The sequence below is a fragment of the Mustela nivalis genome (assembly GCF_964662115.1).
Source record: "Mustela nivalis genome assembly, chromosome: 10".
Taxonomy (NCBI): domain Eukaryota; kingdom Metazoa; phylum Chordata; class Mammalia; order Carnivora; family Mustelidae; genus Mustela; species Mustela nivalis.
Window position 1 is genome coordinate 101,948,258 of NC_139029.1, and position 20,457 is coordinate 101,968,714.

The 20,457-nt window shown below is 37.6% G+C and overlaps 2 protein-coding genes across 10 annotated transcripts in view; both read left to right on the forward strand.

The window, feature by feature from the left end:
* Nucleotides 1–17,907, forward strand: part of RSBN1 (round spermatid basic protein 1) — a 51,878-nt gene extending 33,971 nt beyond the window's left edge. The window contains exons 3-7 of the mRNA XM_082685024.1: nucleotides 2,243–2,380; nucleotides 2,691–2,833; nucleotides 11,151–11,318; nucleotides 12,589–12,697; nucleotides 13,338–17,907. Of these exons, the coding sequence (XP_082541150.1) occupies nucleotides 2,243–2,380; nucleotides 2,691–2,833; nucleotides 11,151–11,318; nucleotides 12,589–12,697; nucleotides 13,338–13,808 (1,029 nt within the window). The 3' untranslated portion in view covers nucleotides 13,809–17,907. The remainder of the gene's footprint in view (nucleotides 1–2,242; nucleotides 2,381–2,690; nucleotides 2,834–11,150; nucleotides 11,319–12,588; nucleotides 12,698–13,337) is intronic.
* A 1,814-nt stretch (nucleotides 17,908–19,721) lies between these two features.
* PHTF1 (putative homeodomain transcription factor 1) overlaps nucleotides 19,722–20,457 on the forward strand; it is a 67,544-nt gene continuing 66,808 nt past the window's right edge. For 4 of the 9 annotated variants that reach the window (XR_014299260.1, XR_014299261.1, XR_014299262.1 and 1 more), the window contains exon 1: nucleotides 19,751–20,287. The gene's annotated coding sequence lies outside the window, so the exon portion shown is untranslated. Of the gene's footprint in view, nucleotides 20,288–20,457 lie in introns of all 9 variants that reach the window. The other 5 variants (XR_014299259.1, XM_082685040.1, XM_082685039.1 and 2 more) reach the window with 4 other exon arrangements.

Sequence of the window (20,457 nt, forward strand, 5' to 3'; positions counted from 1 at the left end):
AGCAAAAGTGGCATGTGGCAGTGTACTTTTTCATTTTTCAGGATTAGTCTTGAGTTTTTTAAGCTTTAAATTGTGATGTATCTCTAGGATAGTTCTCACATAAAATTCCACTCCTGTGTTTTTGAAAGTCCATCTTGGTAAAAGGAACTTCTGATAATTGGGAATAGTTGGGAGATTTGTAGGGGGACTGATCCCTGAAAGCATGTGATTCCCAGAACTGGTATTGGAGGTTAATGAATCTGCTTTAGTTGTGTTAGGGTGCTTAGCCTAGAAAGGTTAGAATAATGCTTAGAAAAGCTTTCCTAAGTAGAAAAGCTTTCCTTACCTTTTTATCCCATGATCATTTTTTTTCCTAGTCTGTCTCCCTTGGCCTTTTCGTAGCATGATGACCATACAAATAAATGGAAAGTAACTCATACAAATATACGCAAGGTGTCCTGGGTGGTTGCTGCTTAACGATTATATAAGGTGATATTGAGAAATACACATAAGGAAATAAGAAATCCCTGATACTTGAGAACAGGAGTTAAGACCTTTTTTCTGTGTGTATTGTGTTTGAGTAAGGGTGCCTATTAAATTGTCTACAGGAAAAAAATAGTAGGTTCTGAAAATGCTGCTAGAGATCTAATACTTTATAAAGAACTGTGTAAGAAATACTAGATTGTCATTTATGCCTTGTATTGAGACAAAATTGGTATATATTTAAAACAGTAATTGAATCTTCTTTTTTAAAGATTTATTTATTTATTTTAGAGATGAGAGTGCATTTGTGGAGGGGGCAGAGAGAGAGAAGGGGAAAGAACATCTCAAGCAGACTCCCCATTGAGTATGGAGCCTGACTCAGACCATGACCTGAGCTGAAATTAAGAGTTGGTCACTTAACCTACTGAGCCACCCAGGTGCCCGTTTTTAGGCTTTTCAATCTAATTTGTACCTTAACAAAGGTAGAGGATGTTTGGTTACTGATCCAAGGTAGAAATCCTGGTTAAAATTAAGCATTTTAGTCTAGTCATCTGTATGCACCAGTCTGTCTTTACTCTTGAGAAACATTAATTTTAAATTGGAGGTAGGAAGGGTTCCTGGGTGGCTCAGTTGGTTAGGGTGTGCCTTTGGCCCAGATCATGATTCAGAGTCCCAGGACCAAGCCCTGCTCAGCTGGGAGCCTGCTTCTCCCTCTGACCCCTCACCCTGCTCATGTTCTCTCACTCTCTTCTCACTCCCTCTCTTAAATAAAAATCTTAAAAAAAAAAAAATTGGATGTGGGAGTATAAGAAATGACTTAGAAGAATATCAGATTGTATCAAATAAATTGGTAGATTCCATTAAAAAAATTTTTTTAAATTTAAATTTCAGTTAGTTAGCAGACAGTGTAATATTAGTTTCAGGTCTGCTAGTAGATTCCATTTGAATGCCAAGATTTTCTGGGCAACAGATTGGTATAAAATACACCTTAAGTTCACTAGAGAGTTGTTAGAAAGAAAATGTTTGTGTGCTTGCAAGTAACTTTAGATTTCAGAAAAGGAAAAGGTCATGAAGGGTGATCAGGAAGACCTCAGAAGAAGTCTTGAACTGATCTTTTAAAGATAAGATTTGGATTGACAGAAAAGAGGACATTCCAAGTAGGGCAGATTTATGAGAAAAATCATTGCAGGTAGAAGTAAGTTTGGCATAAATTGGATAGACAAAAAGATCAGTTTGCCCGTGGTAGAGGATTTTATAAGCAAGTAATTGGAGGAGAGATTGGGTTTGTTAACAGTCAAGCCTGGTATCTGGCCTGATGTGAGTGAAGGTTTTCACTAGGGAATACAGAATGGATATGGGAAATTAATCTATTTTTTTTTTCTCTGCCGTGCCAGTTTTACTGTTTATTTAGTGATTTTTTGCCTTAAAGATCACTTTGTTATTATTATAATTATTATTACTTATTTTTAGTGTTTACAGAGTACAAAAATCATCATCCTCAGAGAAATTTAAGTATATCTTAATGTCTTCAGTGTTTCTTTGAGATGTTGGGATCTTAGGTTAATTTGCTCTTTGAAATTTCTGTTTGTGGCACTTACCACGTTAATGTGTTTGTCAGTGTGCTAGGGCACCTTTCTGTAACTATGGACTTTATACAAGGTACTGACCATTGAGTTCTTAATATGTAGAAGAAATAGCAACAGTAGAAACAATATTCTAATTCTTTAATTATATTATAGTGTACTTCAGTCCTTTCTCCCCCCCTTTCGTTTTATCTCAGGTCAACAGGACATACTGCTGTGGCACCTACCGAGCAGGTCCCATGCGGCAGATAAGTCTTGTTGGAGCAGTAGATGAAGAAGTTGGTGATTATTTCCCAGAGTTCCTTGATATGTTAGAAGAATCACCATTTCTGAAAGTGAGTGTTAATTCTAATTATTAAAGTTCTGATTCTTACTTTAGTGGACACTTTCTCTTAAAAAGTATTAATATTAAATTAATTGTGTCTGTTTAAATTTTATCCAGTGTTCTGAATAGAAATGTGTAGAAAATTATTGGTTCAGAATTTTACATGTAAATTATTATCTAATATAGCATTTATTCTACATACACATACACAAAATAAACTTCCTAGAGCTTTCTTTTGGTTTGGGGTAGTAGAGAGGTTAACTTGCAAATAGTTAAAAAAAAAAATTTTTTTTAATGTTATTCCTTCATCTGACTTCTAGATGACTTTGCCCTGGGGTACACTTTCCAGCCTCCGACTCCAGTGTAGGTCCCAGAGTGATGATGGGCCGATCATGTGGGTGAGGCCAGGAGAGCAGATGATCCCTACAGCAGATATGCCAAAGTCACCCTTCAAAAGACGACGGTAAACATTTATTTTTCCCAAACAAGGAAAAGCATTTTTTAAAAGTTTGGTGGCTTTTAAGAATGATTGAGACCTGAGCACAGTTTGAAAACTGTCTAGATTGAAGAGCTAATTTAAGGAAATCATCAGTGGTCAGTTCTTCATCCAGTCTACTCATTACATAGTCATCAGAGTGAGGCATCCTTCTAAAACAACAAATTTAATTTTTTCCTATTTTCTTAAAACCTGGGTCCTAACTGCCTGCAAGATACAAATCCAGACTCCTTTGTGTGGCTCCAAGGATCTTTCATAATCTGGCCCCAGCAGTCCTTTTAGCTGGATATGTTTCTAGTCTGTTCCAGCCACGTAGAGTTCAGTTTTCAAATAGCGGTCTTTCACAGCTCTATGCTTTTTGCATTGTTCTTTTTTACTTAGAATGGCATCCCCTCCCCCATCTTCCTTTCTGCCTGACAAACTCTTAATAAATTTTCAAAACTGAACTTGGCTGTTACTTCCTTTGTGAAGCTTTGCTTTGTTCCCATAGGCATTTAATTGTTCCCTTATCTGTGTTCACACATTATTCGTTCACTAATGATCTGTTTACGTGTTTCTATTTTTACTAAATTTTGAATCCTGAGAGAGTGATTGTATTTTATTCTTCTCAGTCTCTATGACCAATAGACAGGTGATCAGTAGTGTTTGCTGAATGAAACCAGTCATGTATATTTCCTATAGTAATTAATATTGGGCTAACACATTTTGTGATTTAAACACTTAAAACAAATGTAGATTAATTTTTTCTAGTACTATGAAAAAAATCTCATTTTAGTAAGAGTGAAAAATGACTTATATTTGCTTAGACTATGGAAATAACCCCAAATAAGTATCCAGAAGTGAGTTTTTTCGTTTATTTATTTACTTTTACATGATTTTATTTGAGAGAGAGCAAGAGAGAGCACGAGCAGGGAGAGGGCAGAGGAAGAGTGAGACACAAACTCTCCATTGAGCTGGAAGCCCTATGTGGGGCACAATCCCAGGACTCTAGCTTAACCAACTGAGCTACGCAGGAGTCCCCAGAAGTGAGTTTTAATGGATTAGTTTGGACGTTACCTTAAAGCTTATAGGGGAATGATGCTAAAGCTAATTATTGAATAACCTTAAGTACTTGAGATACTGTGTGAAAATACTTTGTGTAAACTATATATGAACACCAGGTGGTGGCATAGTAGAAGCTGACAGTAAACTATTTCTGAACATTGCTTGGACCACAGCTTTTTTTATATATCATGATGATGAGTCTGGAAATCGTAAATTCTTAAATACTGCTTACATTTTTTTTTGTTGCATAATTTTAACAAAAAGGAATTGACCATTGTTTGTTTCCTGATTGTTAGACTTTTAGAAAAATCTGATAATAGAAAAAAGTAAAAAGAAGGCAAAAAATACCCATAGTCCCACCTATTTAGGCATATTAACCTTTAAATTTCAGTCTGTATTATACTCCTAAGCTTTGTACACAAATGAACTCATTCTTCACATGATGTTTACTTTAAAACTTGTTGTTTTTATTCACCCCTTAAGTTTATGTGTTATATTAAGATGCAACTATATGATCATTTCTTAGTGACTATGTTCTCACTAAATGGTTGTATCAAGATTTAATTCACCAGTTCTTTTTTTTTACATTTTAATTTTTACATTTAATAATTACCTATCAGAATTTTAATATACTTACAGTTTTTTGCTCCATCACATTCTAATACTAATTGTCATAATAACTCAAGCAAGAGTAAATTTGGACACAACACTTAGAGCTTTAGGTTCACAGGAACATTAAAAAAGCATTTAAATAGAAAAATATATTTACATATTTTGCTGCAGGGAAAGATGATAGGATTATCAATAAAGTAAATTTGAGTGCAAAAATATATATTATGTGGGTAAAATTCTATTAGAATAGAAAGAAGAACTTAGGGAGAAAAGGAAAAATGTACAGCTCCCAACCATCAAGAACTCGTCTGAATTTTTAAAATGGATGATGGTGGCTCTCAAATCATTAAGGTAATTAGGTTCCACTAATGTCATGTAAAACATGACAGTTTTGTTTGTGAATGTTAGTATTTGTCAGGATTCACATTATTTGCAGCTGACATTTTTGATGGAAAATTTTAGATGTCAACACAAAAAGATGTGTAAAGGAGCCCACCTGGTCCCAGGGGGTCAGGACAGAGCTGGAAAGGAGATAGCCAGTGTTCAAAGATCGAGAAGAGGGTGTTCTAGGAGGAGTCTGTTCCCTGAGTCCTGGGATGGCTGGCCTTGGCCCGGTACACACGGCCTGGCTCGTGGGGCCGTGCTAGCTGAGTATACCCTAGTGGACTTCTCCTTGCTTAGCACTGGACATGGCCCCGCAGCCTGACCCCTTCCTGAAGGGAGGAGGTGGTATCTCGGCCTCCCGGGGTTAGTGTCAGGAGTTGGTTGTCAAGAATTAGGAGCCCTGAAGGAGGATAGGATGTTTGGTTCCCATACAGCTAAAGTCCCCAGAAGCTGACCTGGTGCCCTGCCTTTCTAAGCCAAGTCTTGCTTCAATTCTTTGAAGCACCCCAGCATCCTTCCAATAAATGCCTGCCCTTTATGGCCTGCAACTGGAGGAACTGCAACTAGCACACCCACTGAAGGAATCCTCCTGCTCCCCACCCCACCCCGCTCCACGCTGCTGCGGCTGCTGAAAATGACCGAGGTCATGGAGCAGAGTGAGCCTGGAGAGGGTACAGTCATCCCACCTCCACAAAGTGACAGACATCAAAGATCGAAAGATCTCCGTGTGCCTAAGACTATCTACCCTCCACTGTTGACGACTAACCATGGCAGCCTGACTGCCTTCCCAATCAAGCTTCCACAGAAGCCCACATGTCCAGCAGGTTCTGGAAGTCCTGAGACTCTGCCATCATTTACCCCAGCAAAGGGGTATTCGGCTTCAGCCCAGAGCTGGGTGTTGTATTGGGAGCTGTGGACAGCGCAGAACCAAACAAGCTGGCTCCAGGGCCAAAATCAGGGCTGGGTTCCCCAAAAGGCAGACTAAGGAAGTGTCTGGGTCACCAGCAGAGAAGAGGCACCAAAAACAAAAGAATCAAGAAAAAAAAATATCGGAAATAGTTTGACATTTGATTTTTTTTAAGTAGTCCTCATGAGAAAAGTCAAAATTTTGTTGTACTTTCTTAACGTTTTTTTTTTCCTGATTGCATGTTGCTTTTGCTGTGAATCACGTGCTGGGGGGTGGTGGCGGGGGTGGTGCATCAGCCTGCTTGCATGTGTCTCCATTCAGTCCTGGCAAATGTCACTGCGTCTACCTCACAAAGATCTAACTGAAGACTAGCAGAAGGGGCTGACTTAGGAGAGACCCCTCCTCATTATAGTTGAGACGACTGGGGTTGAACACGGTTCTGACCACAAGGTGGCAAAAGAGTATATGACACTTACTTGAACATGTTTTGTACATTTCTCTAAAACTATTGGTTTATATCCAAATACACTCTAAAAATATTTTTCACCAATTCTTTTTAATGTAAATTGCTTCCAGTTTTTCAATGTAAATAGGACTTTGACAAACATGACAGTGATATGTTGGAGCCAGGCTCTCAGAGCCAATTCCACAGTGAACGAGATCACATTAGTTGCTTGATATTGACCATGTTGGGAGTATTTATACCACGGAAATAGGCAGCCATAAACAGCCATATTCCCCTGAAGCCAGTTGTTAGAATGTATAACACATCAGTGATTGTAGGTAGCTGGCTGGCTGGCTGGTAGGTAGGTGGATCTATCTTTGTGCATATGCATGTTCATTTCTTGGTGGAAATTTTAAAGGTTCAGAGTATATACACATTTCTAAATTGATCCAGAAGTGTACCAATATATACTCCCACCCAAATAATAAGACGGTACCCCTTTCTCCATGCCCCTCCATTAATATTTTTTTTAAACTTTGTTGCTCTGATTGGACAGAGATGATTCATTTTAATTAATTCTTCTTTGAGGGGTTTGTAGTTCTTATTTTGTGATTCCCTTTTCATTTTCATTTAAAATTCTCTCTCTTTTTTTTAATGACTGTTAACTTATTTTGTGTGTTGCAGATTTTCCTGCTCATTTTTTTTCTTTCAGTTTCAGGTTTTCCTTTACTCACCATTTTGGTGTTTTTGTTTCTTTGTTTTGTTTTGTTTCCCTCTCAGTTTATTTTTCTTTGCACACAGATCTGTCTTTTCCTCTGCGGTTTCTCTCCTGGTGGCCAACTTAGAAATGTCCTTTCTCATTCAGTATTACAAAATATTCATCTACATTTTCTCCTGGTACATTCATGATTTTAGTATTTACAGGTTTTACTTCCCTGGTATTGATTTCAGGACAGAATGAGGCATTCATTTTTTCTAAGTAGTTAGGCAGCTGTACCAACATCATTTACTTTATAATTTATTTTTTCTCTACTAATCTGAGGGGCTGTCAAATTTTATTTTTATTGGGGTTAAATATTCTTGAGTGAGGCATTCAAAAGTACTTTGAATTAGAGTGAATAAATCGGAACTTAAACATTAATGTCATCATCTTTTGTTAATGAGAACTCTTTATTGCTGAAAATGATGGAATCAATGTGAGAAGCTATCTAGTTATCAAGGGCACTGCTAATGAAGATGATCTTTGAATTTATGGACTTTAAAGTTAAGTACATGCACAGGGCTTTAAAAAATCAAATGGTACAGTAGGTTTTATAATGAAAAATTCTGGCCACCTTTCCGTCCAGAGGCAAACATGTTTTTACCAGACAAAAAAGACAATTTCTGTTTTTAATTTTTGTTTTAAGACTGTGGCAGGAAACTTGTCAATTTCTTGGTATGATAAATGGGGACTTCTTCCTATTCTCCAAACAGTTAAATGACCCTTTCTCTCCAGTTAAATATCCCTTTCTTTACCCTCTTCTTCCCCCTTTCAACTTTTTGCCAGATGTGGTTACACATTATTGAGGTTAATTCATATTCTGTTTTAAAACCATAATTAGGTTTTATATGCTTTGTCAATAGGTGTAGTCTACAGTTTGAAAGTCAGTAAACGGCATTTATATAATATTATGGGAAGGTAAGTTTATTGCAGACCTAACCAGTAGGCTAAAAATTTGTATTCTAAAGTTCAATGTTATGTTAACATTCAAAGGGATACTATACAAAAGGATCTTTCGTTCCTATATTTCATCTAGATATTGAAAGTCATGCACAGTTCAATTGATTTCATGTTTGGATTGTGCTTTTTTTAAAGACAATTGTTCTATTTTCCCTGCAGTTTCTGATTTACCCCTGTTTTGAAGGGGGACATATACTTTGCTTGACCATATCCCTAATATTTTGTGTTCTCTTTTTTGCTTCACATACATTTCTTCTAGAATCATACTTTCTACTCTATGACTATGACTTTGGCTTTTTAAATTAGTCTTTTTTGGGGTACCTGGGTGGCTCAGTGGGTTAAGCCGCTGCCTTCGGCTCGGGTCATGGACACAGGGTCCTGGGATCGAGTCCCGCATTGGGCTCTCTGCTCAGCAGGGAGCCTGCTTCCCTCTCACTCTCTCTGCCTGCCTCTCTGCCTACTTGTGATCTCTGTCAAATAAATAAAATCTTTAAAAAAAAATTAGTCTTTTTTTTTTTTTTGAGAATATTGATAGTTACCTTGGATTCTTTGCTTTTATCCTATCCTCAAGAATCCAGAATTTTAATAATATTGCCTACTCTAGCACATCATTTTTTTTTTTTTTAACCTGGAAATCTTTTAGATCTCTGTGTTCTCTTCAATGTGAAAAGCTTTACTTCACCATTATCAACCTAGGACTTCCTGCTTAATGCGTTTCTGCATTAACCTACATTTGTCTTCTTCCTAGGCTTATTTCCTTCTCTTGCTTTAGCACAGTCTTAAGTAATATTCTAACAAAAGGAAGGTATTCTGAGTCATTATATGTCTGAAAATATTTTTCTCTCATTAAATAGGATTGATAGTTTAACTGGATTCCATAGGATGTATTTTCTCTTAAAACTTCTATCATTGCTCCCAATTTCTTCTGGTGTGTACTGTTGTTCATGAGAAGTCTTAATGCCACTGTAATTTGGGGGTTTTTTGTAGGTAATCTTTTTTCATTTCTTCTCTGAAAGTTGAATTTCACAATGACGTACTTGGGTCTTCCATTCTTATTCTTATGTTTAATCCTTTTAGTTGTTTGGTAGGTCCCTTAAATTTTAAAGATTCATGTCTCCTTTTCAGGGGATTTTTCTTTCTTGTTTTGGTTATCTTTTCATTTTTCTCTGTTACTTCTTTTGAAACCACTGTTGGTTGAGTAATAGATCTCTCATTTTGATTATCCTCATACTTATTATTATTTTTTTTGCTTTTAATTTTGGGACATTCGCTTGAGTTTTGTCTTTTAATTTTCTTTTGAATTCTTATATTTCAGCATTGTTTATTTTGGTCTTTGTCAGGCTGCTACAGGCTATCTTCAGATAGTTGGTGATTTGTGGTTGACACATATTTAGAAATAAAACATTGGGCTTACTGAGCATTCTATTTATATTTTAGTGAGGCTTATCACAAGGTAGGTTTCATTATAGAGTTAATAGGCATAGAACTGGAAATTAAAGGATATGTCCACATGCACAAGGATTACATTAGTTCTATTAATATGGTAAGTTCAGTGTGTTTAGAGAAGAATACGAAGGGTTTTTATTGTTGTTGTTTTTTCTGAAAGTTTATCAGGATGCTTTGGCTACAGACAACAAAAATTTTGATTCAAATTGGTTCATTAAAACAAAATGTTATCCCGTGTATCAGGTGGTCCAGAAGCTTAGCTCTAGGTACTATATATATATATATATATATGTGTATATATATATTTATATTTACATTTATAAATATAAATGTAAATGGTATACGTATATGGTCAGTGACTCAGTACATTCATCAAGGAATCAGGTCTTTTCCTTTGGTCTGCTTTGTCATTCTCTTTGCCTGGGCTTTGTACTCACAGTGGTTTTCTTTATGGTTGCTGGATGACTAGTACGGTTCTAGGTATCACATACGGATCTGGTTATATGCAATAGAAGAGAAAACTATCTTTTCTTTTACTTCTCTCTTAGGGTCTAGGAAACTTATTAGAAGTCTGCTGATTGCCTCTCTTAACTGCTGCCCAGAGTCATTTCATGCCCATTTTTCAATCAGTCACTGGCAAGGGGAATGCACTTACCACCATTTGTCAAGATTCATTAGGATCTGCCTCTGAAGCTCGTAAATGAGGTCCTTTATAGGGTAGGAACAGATACTCAGTGAGAATCAGTGTTTTGTCAGGGAAATAAATATGAGAGATGGATGTAGGGTGCATCAGTCATAATCTTTTCGTGGGGGGTAGATGCCTGACCTTATTTTATCCATAGGGGTGGCAGGTGACTGGTTTATTTACAGAATTTCACTTTAGTTCCCCCCTTTCTCAGCCTTACCTCATTTCTATCTATTATCATTATACCTGGTCCCCACCCCACCCATCTGCCACCCACCTTTGCCTCTTGGCAAAGGTCTTTTGGGCAGGCCAGCTGCCTTTTTAGTTGCCATTCCTTTCATGTGTATTCTAGACCTGTGGCTTTCTCTGCTCAGTTTTATTAGTCCAAGACACTTGTAATCATTTTCCACCTACCAGAAATTTGTTGATATTGTTCATTAACTAATTCATTTCTTTTGTTGGTTCTTATTCATTCCTTTACTGTCACCTTTAGATTACTATATTTAGAAATTTTTGAGTATGTAAAAAAAGCAGAAGAGAATATAAGGAATTCTCATGTATTCAGTTCATAGCCAGTTCCGTTTCATCTGTACTCCCATCCATTCGTGCATTTCCTTTCTCTCACCCCTACCATATTAGTTTGAAGCCTCTTACTTTAAGATTTTAATGTAGAAGGAGATCAAGTACATTCTCAGTTTCCATCTTGAATCAGGTCTAGTAGAATGTTTCGAGGGTTAAGATGGCTCGGGGTAGAGAAACATACAGCCTTGAATTTTGAATTGTGTTTTCCGAGTTTAGTTTTAGAAAACTACATTTTATGTATTCAAATCAAAGATACAGCTTTTGTGTTACCATGACATCCTTAGGGAAGAAGGTAATCTCATTAAGCTTTGCAATATAATGTGTTAAATGCTCATGATCAGAATCATTGAATCCTTATTAGTCCTGGTCTTATTTAAAATTTGATATTTTAGCAGACTTTTTCACCTTATTGCTGTTAATACTTACCCTTGCTTTACTTCACAACCGTATCAACTCCAGATCAATGAATGAAATTAAAAATCTCCAGTACCTACCTCGGACCAGTGAACCCCGTGAAGTCCTCTTTGAAGACAGGACAAGAGCTCATGCTGACCATGTAGGTCAGGGGTTTGACTGGCAGAGTACGGCTGCTGTTGGGGTTTTGAAAGCTGTACAGTTTGGTGAATGGTAAGTTAAGGGAACTAAACTACAAGGTTGGTTAATGTTTGAGAAAATGTGGACTCAATTTAAAAGGTTGGGGAGTAACTTTTTTTGAAATTGCGGTAAAATATACATAACAAAAACTGAAAAATTTTTTAAATGAAAAATCTTTGCCATTTTAAGTGTACATTTCAGAGGCGTTAAGTATATTTACATTATTGTGAAGCAGACTTATAAGAGAACTTTTTGTCTTGCAAAACTGTTAACTCTGTACCCATTAGACAATAACTGCCTTTCTCCTCTCTCCCCAGCTCCTGGTACCCTTCATTGTACTTTCTGTTTCTGTGAATTTGACTACTTTAAATACTTCATATAAGTGGAATCATACAGTAGTTTTTTGTGACTGGCTTATTTTTGTTAGCATAATATCCTCAGGGTTCATCCATATTGTACCAAGTGCTATAATTTCCTTCCTTTTTAAGGCTGAATAGTATTCCATTATATGTATATGGCACATTTTGTTTTCTCTGCATTCATTCCTCAGTGAGCACTTGGGTTGCTCCCATCTTTTGGCTGCTGTGAACAAGTATCTCTTCCTGCCTCTGCTTTCAGTCTTTTGGGTATATACCCAGAAGTGGAATTGCTAGATCATTTCATAATTCTATTTTCAATTTTTGGAGGAACTGCTATACTATTTTCAATAGTGGCTGCACCCTTTTACATTCAATTGGAACCAAAAGCTCAGAGCACTGAATTTAGCTTATTTTAAAACTGTTTTGTTTTTCATATTTATAATTTCAGGGCCTTCAATATTCCTATAGTTTGCTCTAACCTTTTTTAGAAGTAGAGTTCAATCATAGCTCGACAGTATTTCAAGTACATTGCTTAGCCTTTTTTCCCTCTCTCCTTTGGAAACTGAAGGCATGATATTTATGTGGCTGATATGTTTTCTCTCCACTTTGTTCCATCCTGACGATGACATTACTGGTGGCCTGGAAATGGGGCAGAGTGGTGAGAGGATGCAGATGTAGCTAGTTTAGAATGAAACTGCTTTTAGTCATTGTTATTTTGATTTTGTAACAACTGATCTAGTTATCATTTTTTTTAAAACAGCTTTATTGTTGTTTTATTTATTTTTTAAGTCTTGATTAAAAAAGCAAATGTACACTCTATTTATAGGAGCTGTGGGTATACTTCTAGGCTAGTAGTACCATTTCCAGGAATAGGAGAAATGAAATTTGTCATCATCTTCCATTATGAGATGCATGTTTCTAAAATTTGATTTTGTTAATCTTAGGAGTGACCAACCTCGCATAACCAAAGATGTGATTTGTTTTCATGCTGAGGATTTTACTGATGTTGTACAGAGACTTCAGTTAGACCTTCATGAACCCCCGGTTTCCCAGGTAAAACTCTTGCTTTTTTTATTACCTTTCGAGTGAGATAATAGAAATAAGTGCCTGTTACCCATTTTATTTTGCATTTGATCTTATAGTTGGATACATGGGATGGCAAATTTAATTTTATTACTATTAAAAGATACGTGTGGAGTGTGTCAGAAAGTCATTAAAACAAGCTTCCCAAGCAGAATGCTCGGCAGTCTTTAATCTTTGGAATGCCAGGTGGGCCCAGATGGCTAGAGGGTCTAAGCTGCTCAGTTCTGGCTGGAAGTAGTCTCAGCTGATAACCCCATTGTCCTGTGTGTCCTTAACCTGCAGAAGGTTGAAGAACACAGGAGCAAGTAAATATTGCCCTTCTGTGTGGCAGAGAATACATTATTGATACCTAGCTGGGTTTTGGAATAGTTGTTTAAATAATTCCTTAGGCCATCCTGAGTTTAACCTGTACTTTGTTACTAGAGAGGTAGAAAGTATGAGAAAAACTGTTTCCCAAGCATTACAGGCAATTTCAGAAAGTTGTCTGTCACTTAGTATTGCTTGGCTTTAATTTGGCTCTACTACTGTTTCCCTGTATTCATTCTGATATTTTATTTGGCAAAATTATTACATATTTTAAAGTGTCATGCAACTTCTCTTTACTCTGCAGTGTGTACAGTGGGTGGATGAAGCGAAACTAAACCAAATGAGGCGGGAAGGCATTCGCTACGCCAGAATTCAGCTGTGTGACAATGATATTTACTTCATCCCTAGAAATGTCATTCATCAGTTCAAAACCGTGTCAGCAGTGTGCAGCTTAGCTTGGCATATAAGGCTTAAACAGTACCACCCGGTTGTGGAAGCCACTCACAACACAGAAAGCAGTTCTATGGTGGACTGTGATTTAACCGGAAAGCAAGAATTAGAAGTTGACTCGCAGTGTGTGAGGGTAAAAACTGAATCTGAGGAAACATGCAGAGAGATGCAGCTTTTGACAACTGCTTCATCATCCTTCCCTTCATCGGAACTTAAACTACAGCAAGATCAGATAACTCAGCCTATTCCAGTTTTAAAGGTGGAAAGTAGACTGGACTCTGACCAGCAACACAATCTACAGGAACATTCGAGCACTCCTGTGTGATATGTACATACTCAAACACATTTTTTAACTTTTTTAAATTTTGATGTGAAGTTATAGTTTTATAACTGGCTTAAGTTAAGTTTTATTGGAGAAATCTTGCCTATAATTCTATAAAGAGAAATGACATTCCACAAATGTCAAGCATATCTTTTTTACACAGATTATGCAAAGTTAAGAGTTGTATCTTATCCCGTTAGTACAGTATGTAATAGTGGGTCTGCTGCTACTTTCTGTTTTAAGGTGTGAGGTAACAATTCAATCTCTTCTTCAAATCAAACTGAGAATTCTCGGGAATAACAGATTCTTATTTGGTAAATTATTCACTTCCCTTAATTTTATCTTGCCTGTCTCTTGCCATATTTGCTGTTTTTACGATAGAAGATCAGACTTATGCTTTGGTACTTGTGTCTTTATGACACAGATTCAGTTTCTACAGTAAAGATGGCATAGGTTGCAAGAAAGAGTTCCTGCATCTTGTACATGGGCAAGTAAGTTCCAACCATAAAGAACAGGTAGTTTCTAAGGAAAATTCAGTGGCTCTCTGGTTTCTTAACAAAAGAGAAAGCACAGCACTTTCTGATCCAAACTGTCTTTTTTGTATCTGTTATTTAAAGCCCAGTGGATATTTCAATTAAAAATATCTAAAGATGAATAGTCCTTGGTCATTCATTTTCCATGGTTCATTAATCTCTTCCAGAATACATGGTAACTATGGAAGATAATTGGATAAAGAGATAATGTTGACATGATACTCTATCATTCTGCTACCTAGCATTCTCACACATTGTGTGGATACTTTTGCTTCCTAAATTGATCACGAGTATCAAACTTAGAGAATGATATCAATCTTTCTGATGAGGCTGCCATATTTTGTGCATGAAACTTAGGAAAAACTGTTTTTGTCATTTGGCATCAACCTCTTCATGATAAAGATCTGTTGAGACACTTAATTCACAGTTTGAACTGGTGAATACTTGGGTTTATTTACTATTATTCTGTGTTGCTATGGCCTAATAAAGAATATGGCACTAGACTTCATCCTAGAGCTTCAGGTAACATACTGCTTAGTAGGCACAGTTCATATAGCTAGTGTGGTCTTAACTTCCTATTATTTTAGAATGTTAACATGATACACATTTCACTTTCTCTTAGTTAATAATATAATAGGCCTTTTGTTCATTAAAGGAAGAGTATTCCCCACACCTAAGACCAGATTCTTGTATCTACCTGGTTATTGTGCAATTTGGAGATTTTTTTTCCTGGAGGGTGAGATTTGGAATATTTACATTAACATAGGCAAAAAAGATGCTGCTTTATTATGTCTGTCACCATGAAAACTTTAGCTGCATCTTTTAAAATATCAAATATGAATTTTCTCTAAAATATTCTGAAATAGGCTAAATCTTATATAAATATTACGTTGTGCAATATTGTTGTGTAGTTAAATGCATATTAGCAAAGTATAGAGGTCACTGTGTAAACCGATAGAAAAGTAACCATCAGCAAATACTGCAGTGATTAGTTAGAATCTGTATTATTCCTTATATATATGTATATGTATGTATTCTCTGTTACAAAGGATGAAGACAAATAGAGAAACATTTCAGTGTAAACCATTTATGAATTGGAAGTGATGTTGGTTTTAGTTATCTTTGTAAATAAGGTAATTAGAATGGTATGAAAAGTAATGTGATTATTGCAGGGGTGTTTTAAAATCTTGGGTATAAATTCTAGGGTAAATTCTAGTTTATCAAGACTAGTTTTTAAAGGGACCTGCCTTTGAGGGTGTTTTTTGTTATTTTGGAGGGGGGAGGGGTTAATCACAAAAGTATGTGGATTTGGGTTTTCTTGTTTTTGTTTTTCTGTCCAGAAGAATTTCATAGAGCTTTAGTAGGCTGTGCAAAGTAGAATTCTTCTCAGGCAACATTTGCTTTTTAAAATAATCATGAAGAACAAGGTTGTTAAAGCAAAAACTTTTTTTATTTTTATTTTTCTTGTCTTCCAAGATCCGATTTCCCCATTTCCCACTTGCCATCCAGCAGATGCCATCTGTCATCTAAGCTGGTCATTACTAATAAACAAGGAGACTGTCTCCTGACAGCCAGCACTGTGTATAATCACTCAGGAACCAGCGGATCTGCAAAGACCTACAATCAAAAGCAAATCCCCATTTTCCTTTTATAAACATTCTACCCTCACCTCCAATATAAACACATTAAAAGAGTATACAAATGTTTAAAATCATGTACTAATAAATTCATTGTATGTTAGAATTGCAATAGAATGGAGAGAGAAACATTTAGCTAGTAATGTATCTGGAAACTGAATGTCCTATGTGAGTATTAGATTTAATAGCATGCTTTAAAGACTGATGAATATAAAGCTCAAGTTTTGAGTTCCTTACTGCTTTCAAAGTTGTAAACTAGTTGAGTGATACAAATGATTGCAACTTTTCTAAATCTTGAAATTATTTGGTTTGGTGGAGTGAGGCATGGAGCAATCTGGCGTCTTCTGATTTGTAAAGTAGTGATGGCAGTGAAGTTGTAACTGAAATTTAAGCTGATCTTCCTTTTTGGTATATTATCTGTTGTGCCAACTCTTTGAGATTACTTGCAGAATGTGGCTGTAAGTTTGAGTATTTTGTGGAGCAGAGGGATATTTTAAAAATGTGCTTATGGAAAGGACCCAATAAATGAATATTCCTAACTTAGTAACTAGAATGATTTTATGGTATTCATAAATAAGGATAAACGTCTTTTCCCCCTGCCCCAGAAGCATTCAGTAATTACCAAGATATGCTAGGAGTAGGATTATGATTCAGAGGTATCCCAAATTCATAAAGCAATAATAAAAACCTACATATTAGTTTTCCCCTCCAAAGTTTGAACTCTTTAAAAATGAATTCCTAAGCTTAATTGTACTTTTAATTTGCTTATTCAGTGCTTAGAATTTGTCTGACTGGTACTTTATTATTTTTAATTAAAAACGAGAGGTGCCCTTTCCCCTTGGAGAGTTGGAATATCAGTTGACTAATACTACAAGCTCTTGTGGGGGGAAATGGAGCTTGTTAAAACCCTTTACCAAACCTTAGGAAAAGATGTCTTGTAACACCTTGCGTCAGTCTTAATAGGTATAAAGTTCATACTTAATGCCTGGAGAAACTTTTGCTTATTGCCTTTCCCTCTATAAATAGTGTCTAGAATGAAAACTAATTTAGAAACAAGACTCCAAGATTCAAGAAAACCCTTAGTAAATATATTCTTGATCATTAATATTAGCCCATTATATTTTCATCTGTATTTGCCATTTAAAATTTATTTGCATTTATACCTTTAGGATAATTGAGTTTGTGTCTTTCTAATCTATTTTATCATTGCTACAGGTTTAAAAAAAAGAGCCTTTCACTAGTACATGGCAGAAATTCATATTTCTGCCAAGTTTTTTTTTAAACAAGTTGTAGCTGTATTTATTGGTCATGCAGTAAGTAGAGGAAATGTTCAAGACAAATGTTTTTCTTTAGCACATAAGGGACCTATCCTCATCCTGAAAGTTTGTTGCTTTAAAAGCAAGTATCTCCATAAATATTATGGCCTTCCATTTTCTTCATAAATTTTTTATGATCCACTTGTGCATGTAGTTGAGACCACTGTCTCTTAATATAGCACTTTTCAATTCTCTAAAGAAATACTTATGTACTACTTCTATCACCTGTTGTAAATTTTCATGTAATAGTGTTTTCTGTGACTAAACTCCATTTTGATTGGCAGCTAAGACTTTTTTTTTCCTGTGGCTTTAATTTATCTAAGAGGTCTTTGCATATAGATGAAATGTATAATTTGCCTGGCGGACTATTTGCGTTGTGTGGCCTTAGTTTGTTTATTGACATTAACGAGTGTTTTAAAAAGGTTTTTAATGAATAGTCTTAAATCTAAATTTGTGTGAATAATAATCCTTTTAACACAGTGCTTTTTGTAGCTGTCTAAGTGTGTTAAATTGTTAAGCTATTTCTTTGTAAAATAGGACAATGGAATGCATAGAGGTTTTTTTTTTTCCCCTGTAAAGTATTTTTTTAATAAACAAAAGTCTGATTTGTCCTTTACTTATGTTTCATGAGAAAATGAATAGTGCATGTGAATTCTGGCTACCTGGAACCTGTTTTTAAAATATTAATCCCCCACTTTCTGTGTACCCTGTCATCTCCTAATCTTTTAGAAAATCTTGTGACTTTTCCCTAAAGAAAAGGGGATGCATACAGAGATGCAACTAGTTTTTGGGATGAAGAAAAACTACACTTGGCATTTGTGGCACTTGTGCCTTCTGATGCTTATATCTACTTGAGAGGACAATCTTAAATTTTTAATTTAAATTTAAATTTTTAATTTTAATTGATGTTGATATTTTTCAAAGTATGTGCAAACAGTGTTAGTTAATGAAGATGGTGATATATATTTTGGATGTATTAAGTGACACAGTGCAATGGATTTTTTTTTTTCCTCAGGAATTTTTTTGTGAACTTCTCTTTGAGATACTTAGTAAGTCCTGATAGACCTTGGTTGTGATTAGGAAACAAGAAGGAAGGGAATTAATGTTTTCTGAGTAACTGTCAAGGGCCAGGCACTTTCTAGGAGGGTATCTCATTTAATCTTCACAGCCTTTAGTATTTAGTACGAAGATAACAATAAATACAGGTGAGAAAATAGGCTTGTTAGGTCGAATAAATTGCACAAGATCACAGTTCTTTAACTGAAGCAGGGATCTAAATGCAGTTCTTGGTTCAAAGCCCATGCAGTGCTCAGTGGCAGCCTCAGAAAGCATTGAGAACTTGGTAAAAAGGGTCACCCAGAAGATGATTTGCTACTTCCTACTATTCCAAAATGCAACTTACTGATTTCAATTCTTCCATGAATCCCCCCCCCCCAAGTGTCTGTGCAGTGAAGTAAAATGTAATTTGTCTTAAAGCAGATATTTAGATACACAGGGATGACCTTTTTCATTTGTCATTTATCCGTTTTTAAGTTGGCCATTTTTTCTGAAACCCAATAGAATTAAAGGGAAGAGCTGTCAGGAAGCAAAACTATAAGTGTACAATATAAAAAATAATTTAAGCCCGGGTGAAATAATTTTTAATTAATTCTGTGGGATTTACTTTTACTTCTTAGTGGCTTTTTTCTTTCAGTAAAATGGGCCCTCACCTTACCCCGATTTAATATGTTTTTAAAACCTAGAACCACATTTCTTAGGCTTTCTGAAGTGGTAACCGGTGTGATCCTTATCTGTTACTAGCTTTACCTGACTCAGATGCTTCATGCTGAGCATGCATGGACACTGCTTCAAGTGGAGTGGGAATGGCCGTTAGGCGTCAGTGTTCCATGAATGGCCAAAAAACCCAAAAACCGAAAACAAAAACCCGTGCAGTATAGAGGACGAGAGCAGCTTAAAATCTTGCTAAGGTACTCTTAAATATTTATTTAGAGCGCAACCATTCCATTTATCCTGACCTCAATCAGCCTGGACAAGAGGAAGCAAGTTCCTAAGCCGCAGCCCACCTCGCCCCTTCGTCCCAGGACAGCGTAAATTCAGAACATCTGTTCATTTAGTCAAGAACCTATGAGCCAGGCCCCAGGCTAGGCCCCAGGCTCGCTCTGCACGGAGCCCACAGCCCTTTGGGGAAGACGGATAGTAAATACTGAAGTACAAAGAAACCTGTAAAACAAAGATAAGTCTTACAAAGGAAGGAACTGGGAGCTATTAGAGCACCAAGACCGACCCCCTTTGGATCGATGGCTGAGGAAGTCATTTCTCAGGAAGTGACCTGGAGGCTGATCCGAGGTAGCTGCCTTGGCCTTGACGCTCCAGTGGCTCCCAACCACTCCATGCCCGGCCGGGCCTGGGCGGGGGCGGAGCCACCTTAGCACCAAAACCCGGAAAGCGGAAGCCGCTGCGGGGCTGCACCGTGGTCTGCGGCGCGGCCCTCGCCCAGCTGTCCGCTGGCTGAGTCACGGCCCGCCGGCCGGCCGGGCCTAGTAGGACGCACGCTCGCCGCCCCGCAGCCGCTGCCTCCCGCGCCAGGCGGCCTTCGCCCCTCACCCGAACAGCCGGCACTGAGTCTTCCGCCATTGCCTTAGCCTACTCTGGCGGCGGGCGAAGACCTCCTTCACTTTTTATCCCCCTCCTTTCCCAGTTCATTGTTCGCTTCTGGGGGGGAGGGGTGGGGGACCGTCTGGTGACCCTGTAGGTCGGGCTTGGAGGGCGCCGGGTCTGCGGCAACAGAGTGCCCTCCTCTGGGCGCTGGGCAGCCGGCTGCCTCCGAGGCCCGGGCGGCCTCCGCGGTCTCCATGGTAACGGCCGCTCTGGCGTCTCCGCCTCGGGGGGAAGATGCAGCCTGCCGGGCCCGCCATCTCGCCCCCGGCCTCATGGCGGGGCCGGGGCCACTGAGGAGGAAGGTCCCTGCCACCGGACTGCGGGGCAGCGGGCACCAGGTGAGAGCCGGACGCCGGCGAGCGGAGGAGGGGCGTGCAGCTCAGCTGCAGCCAGCACCCCTTTCCCTGCCCTGCATCCCTCAACACACTCGCACCAAATATCGCAGAGAGGCTTCTCGGGGCGCCACTGCGCCAGAGGTTTTTGGTTTGCTTCTGTTTTTGTCTTTTTT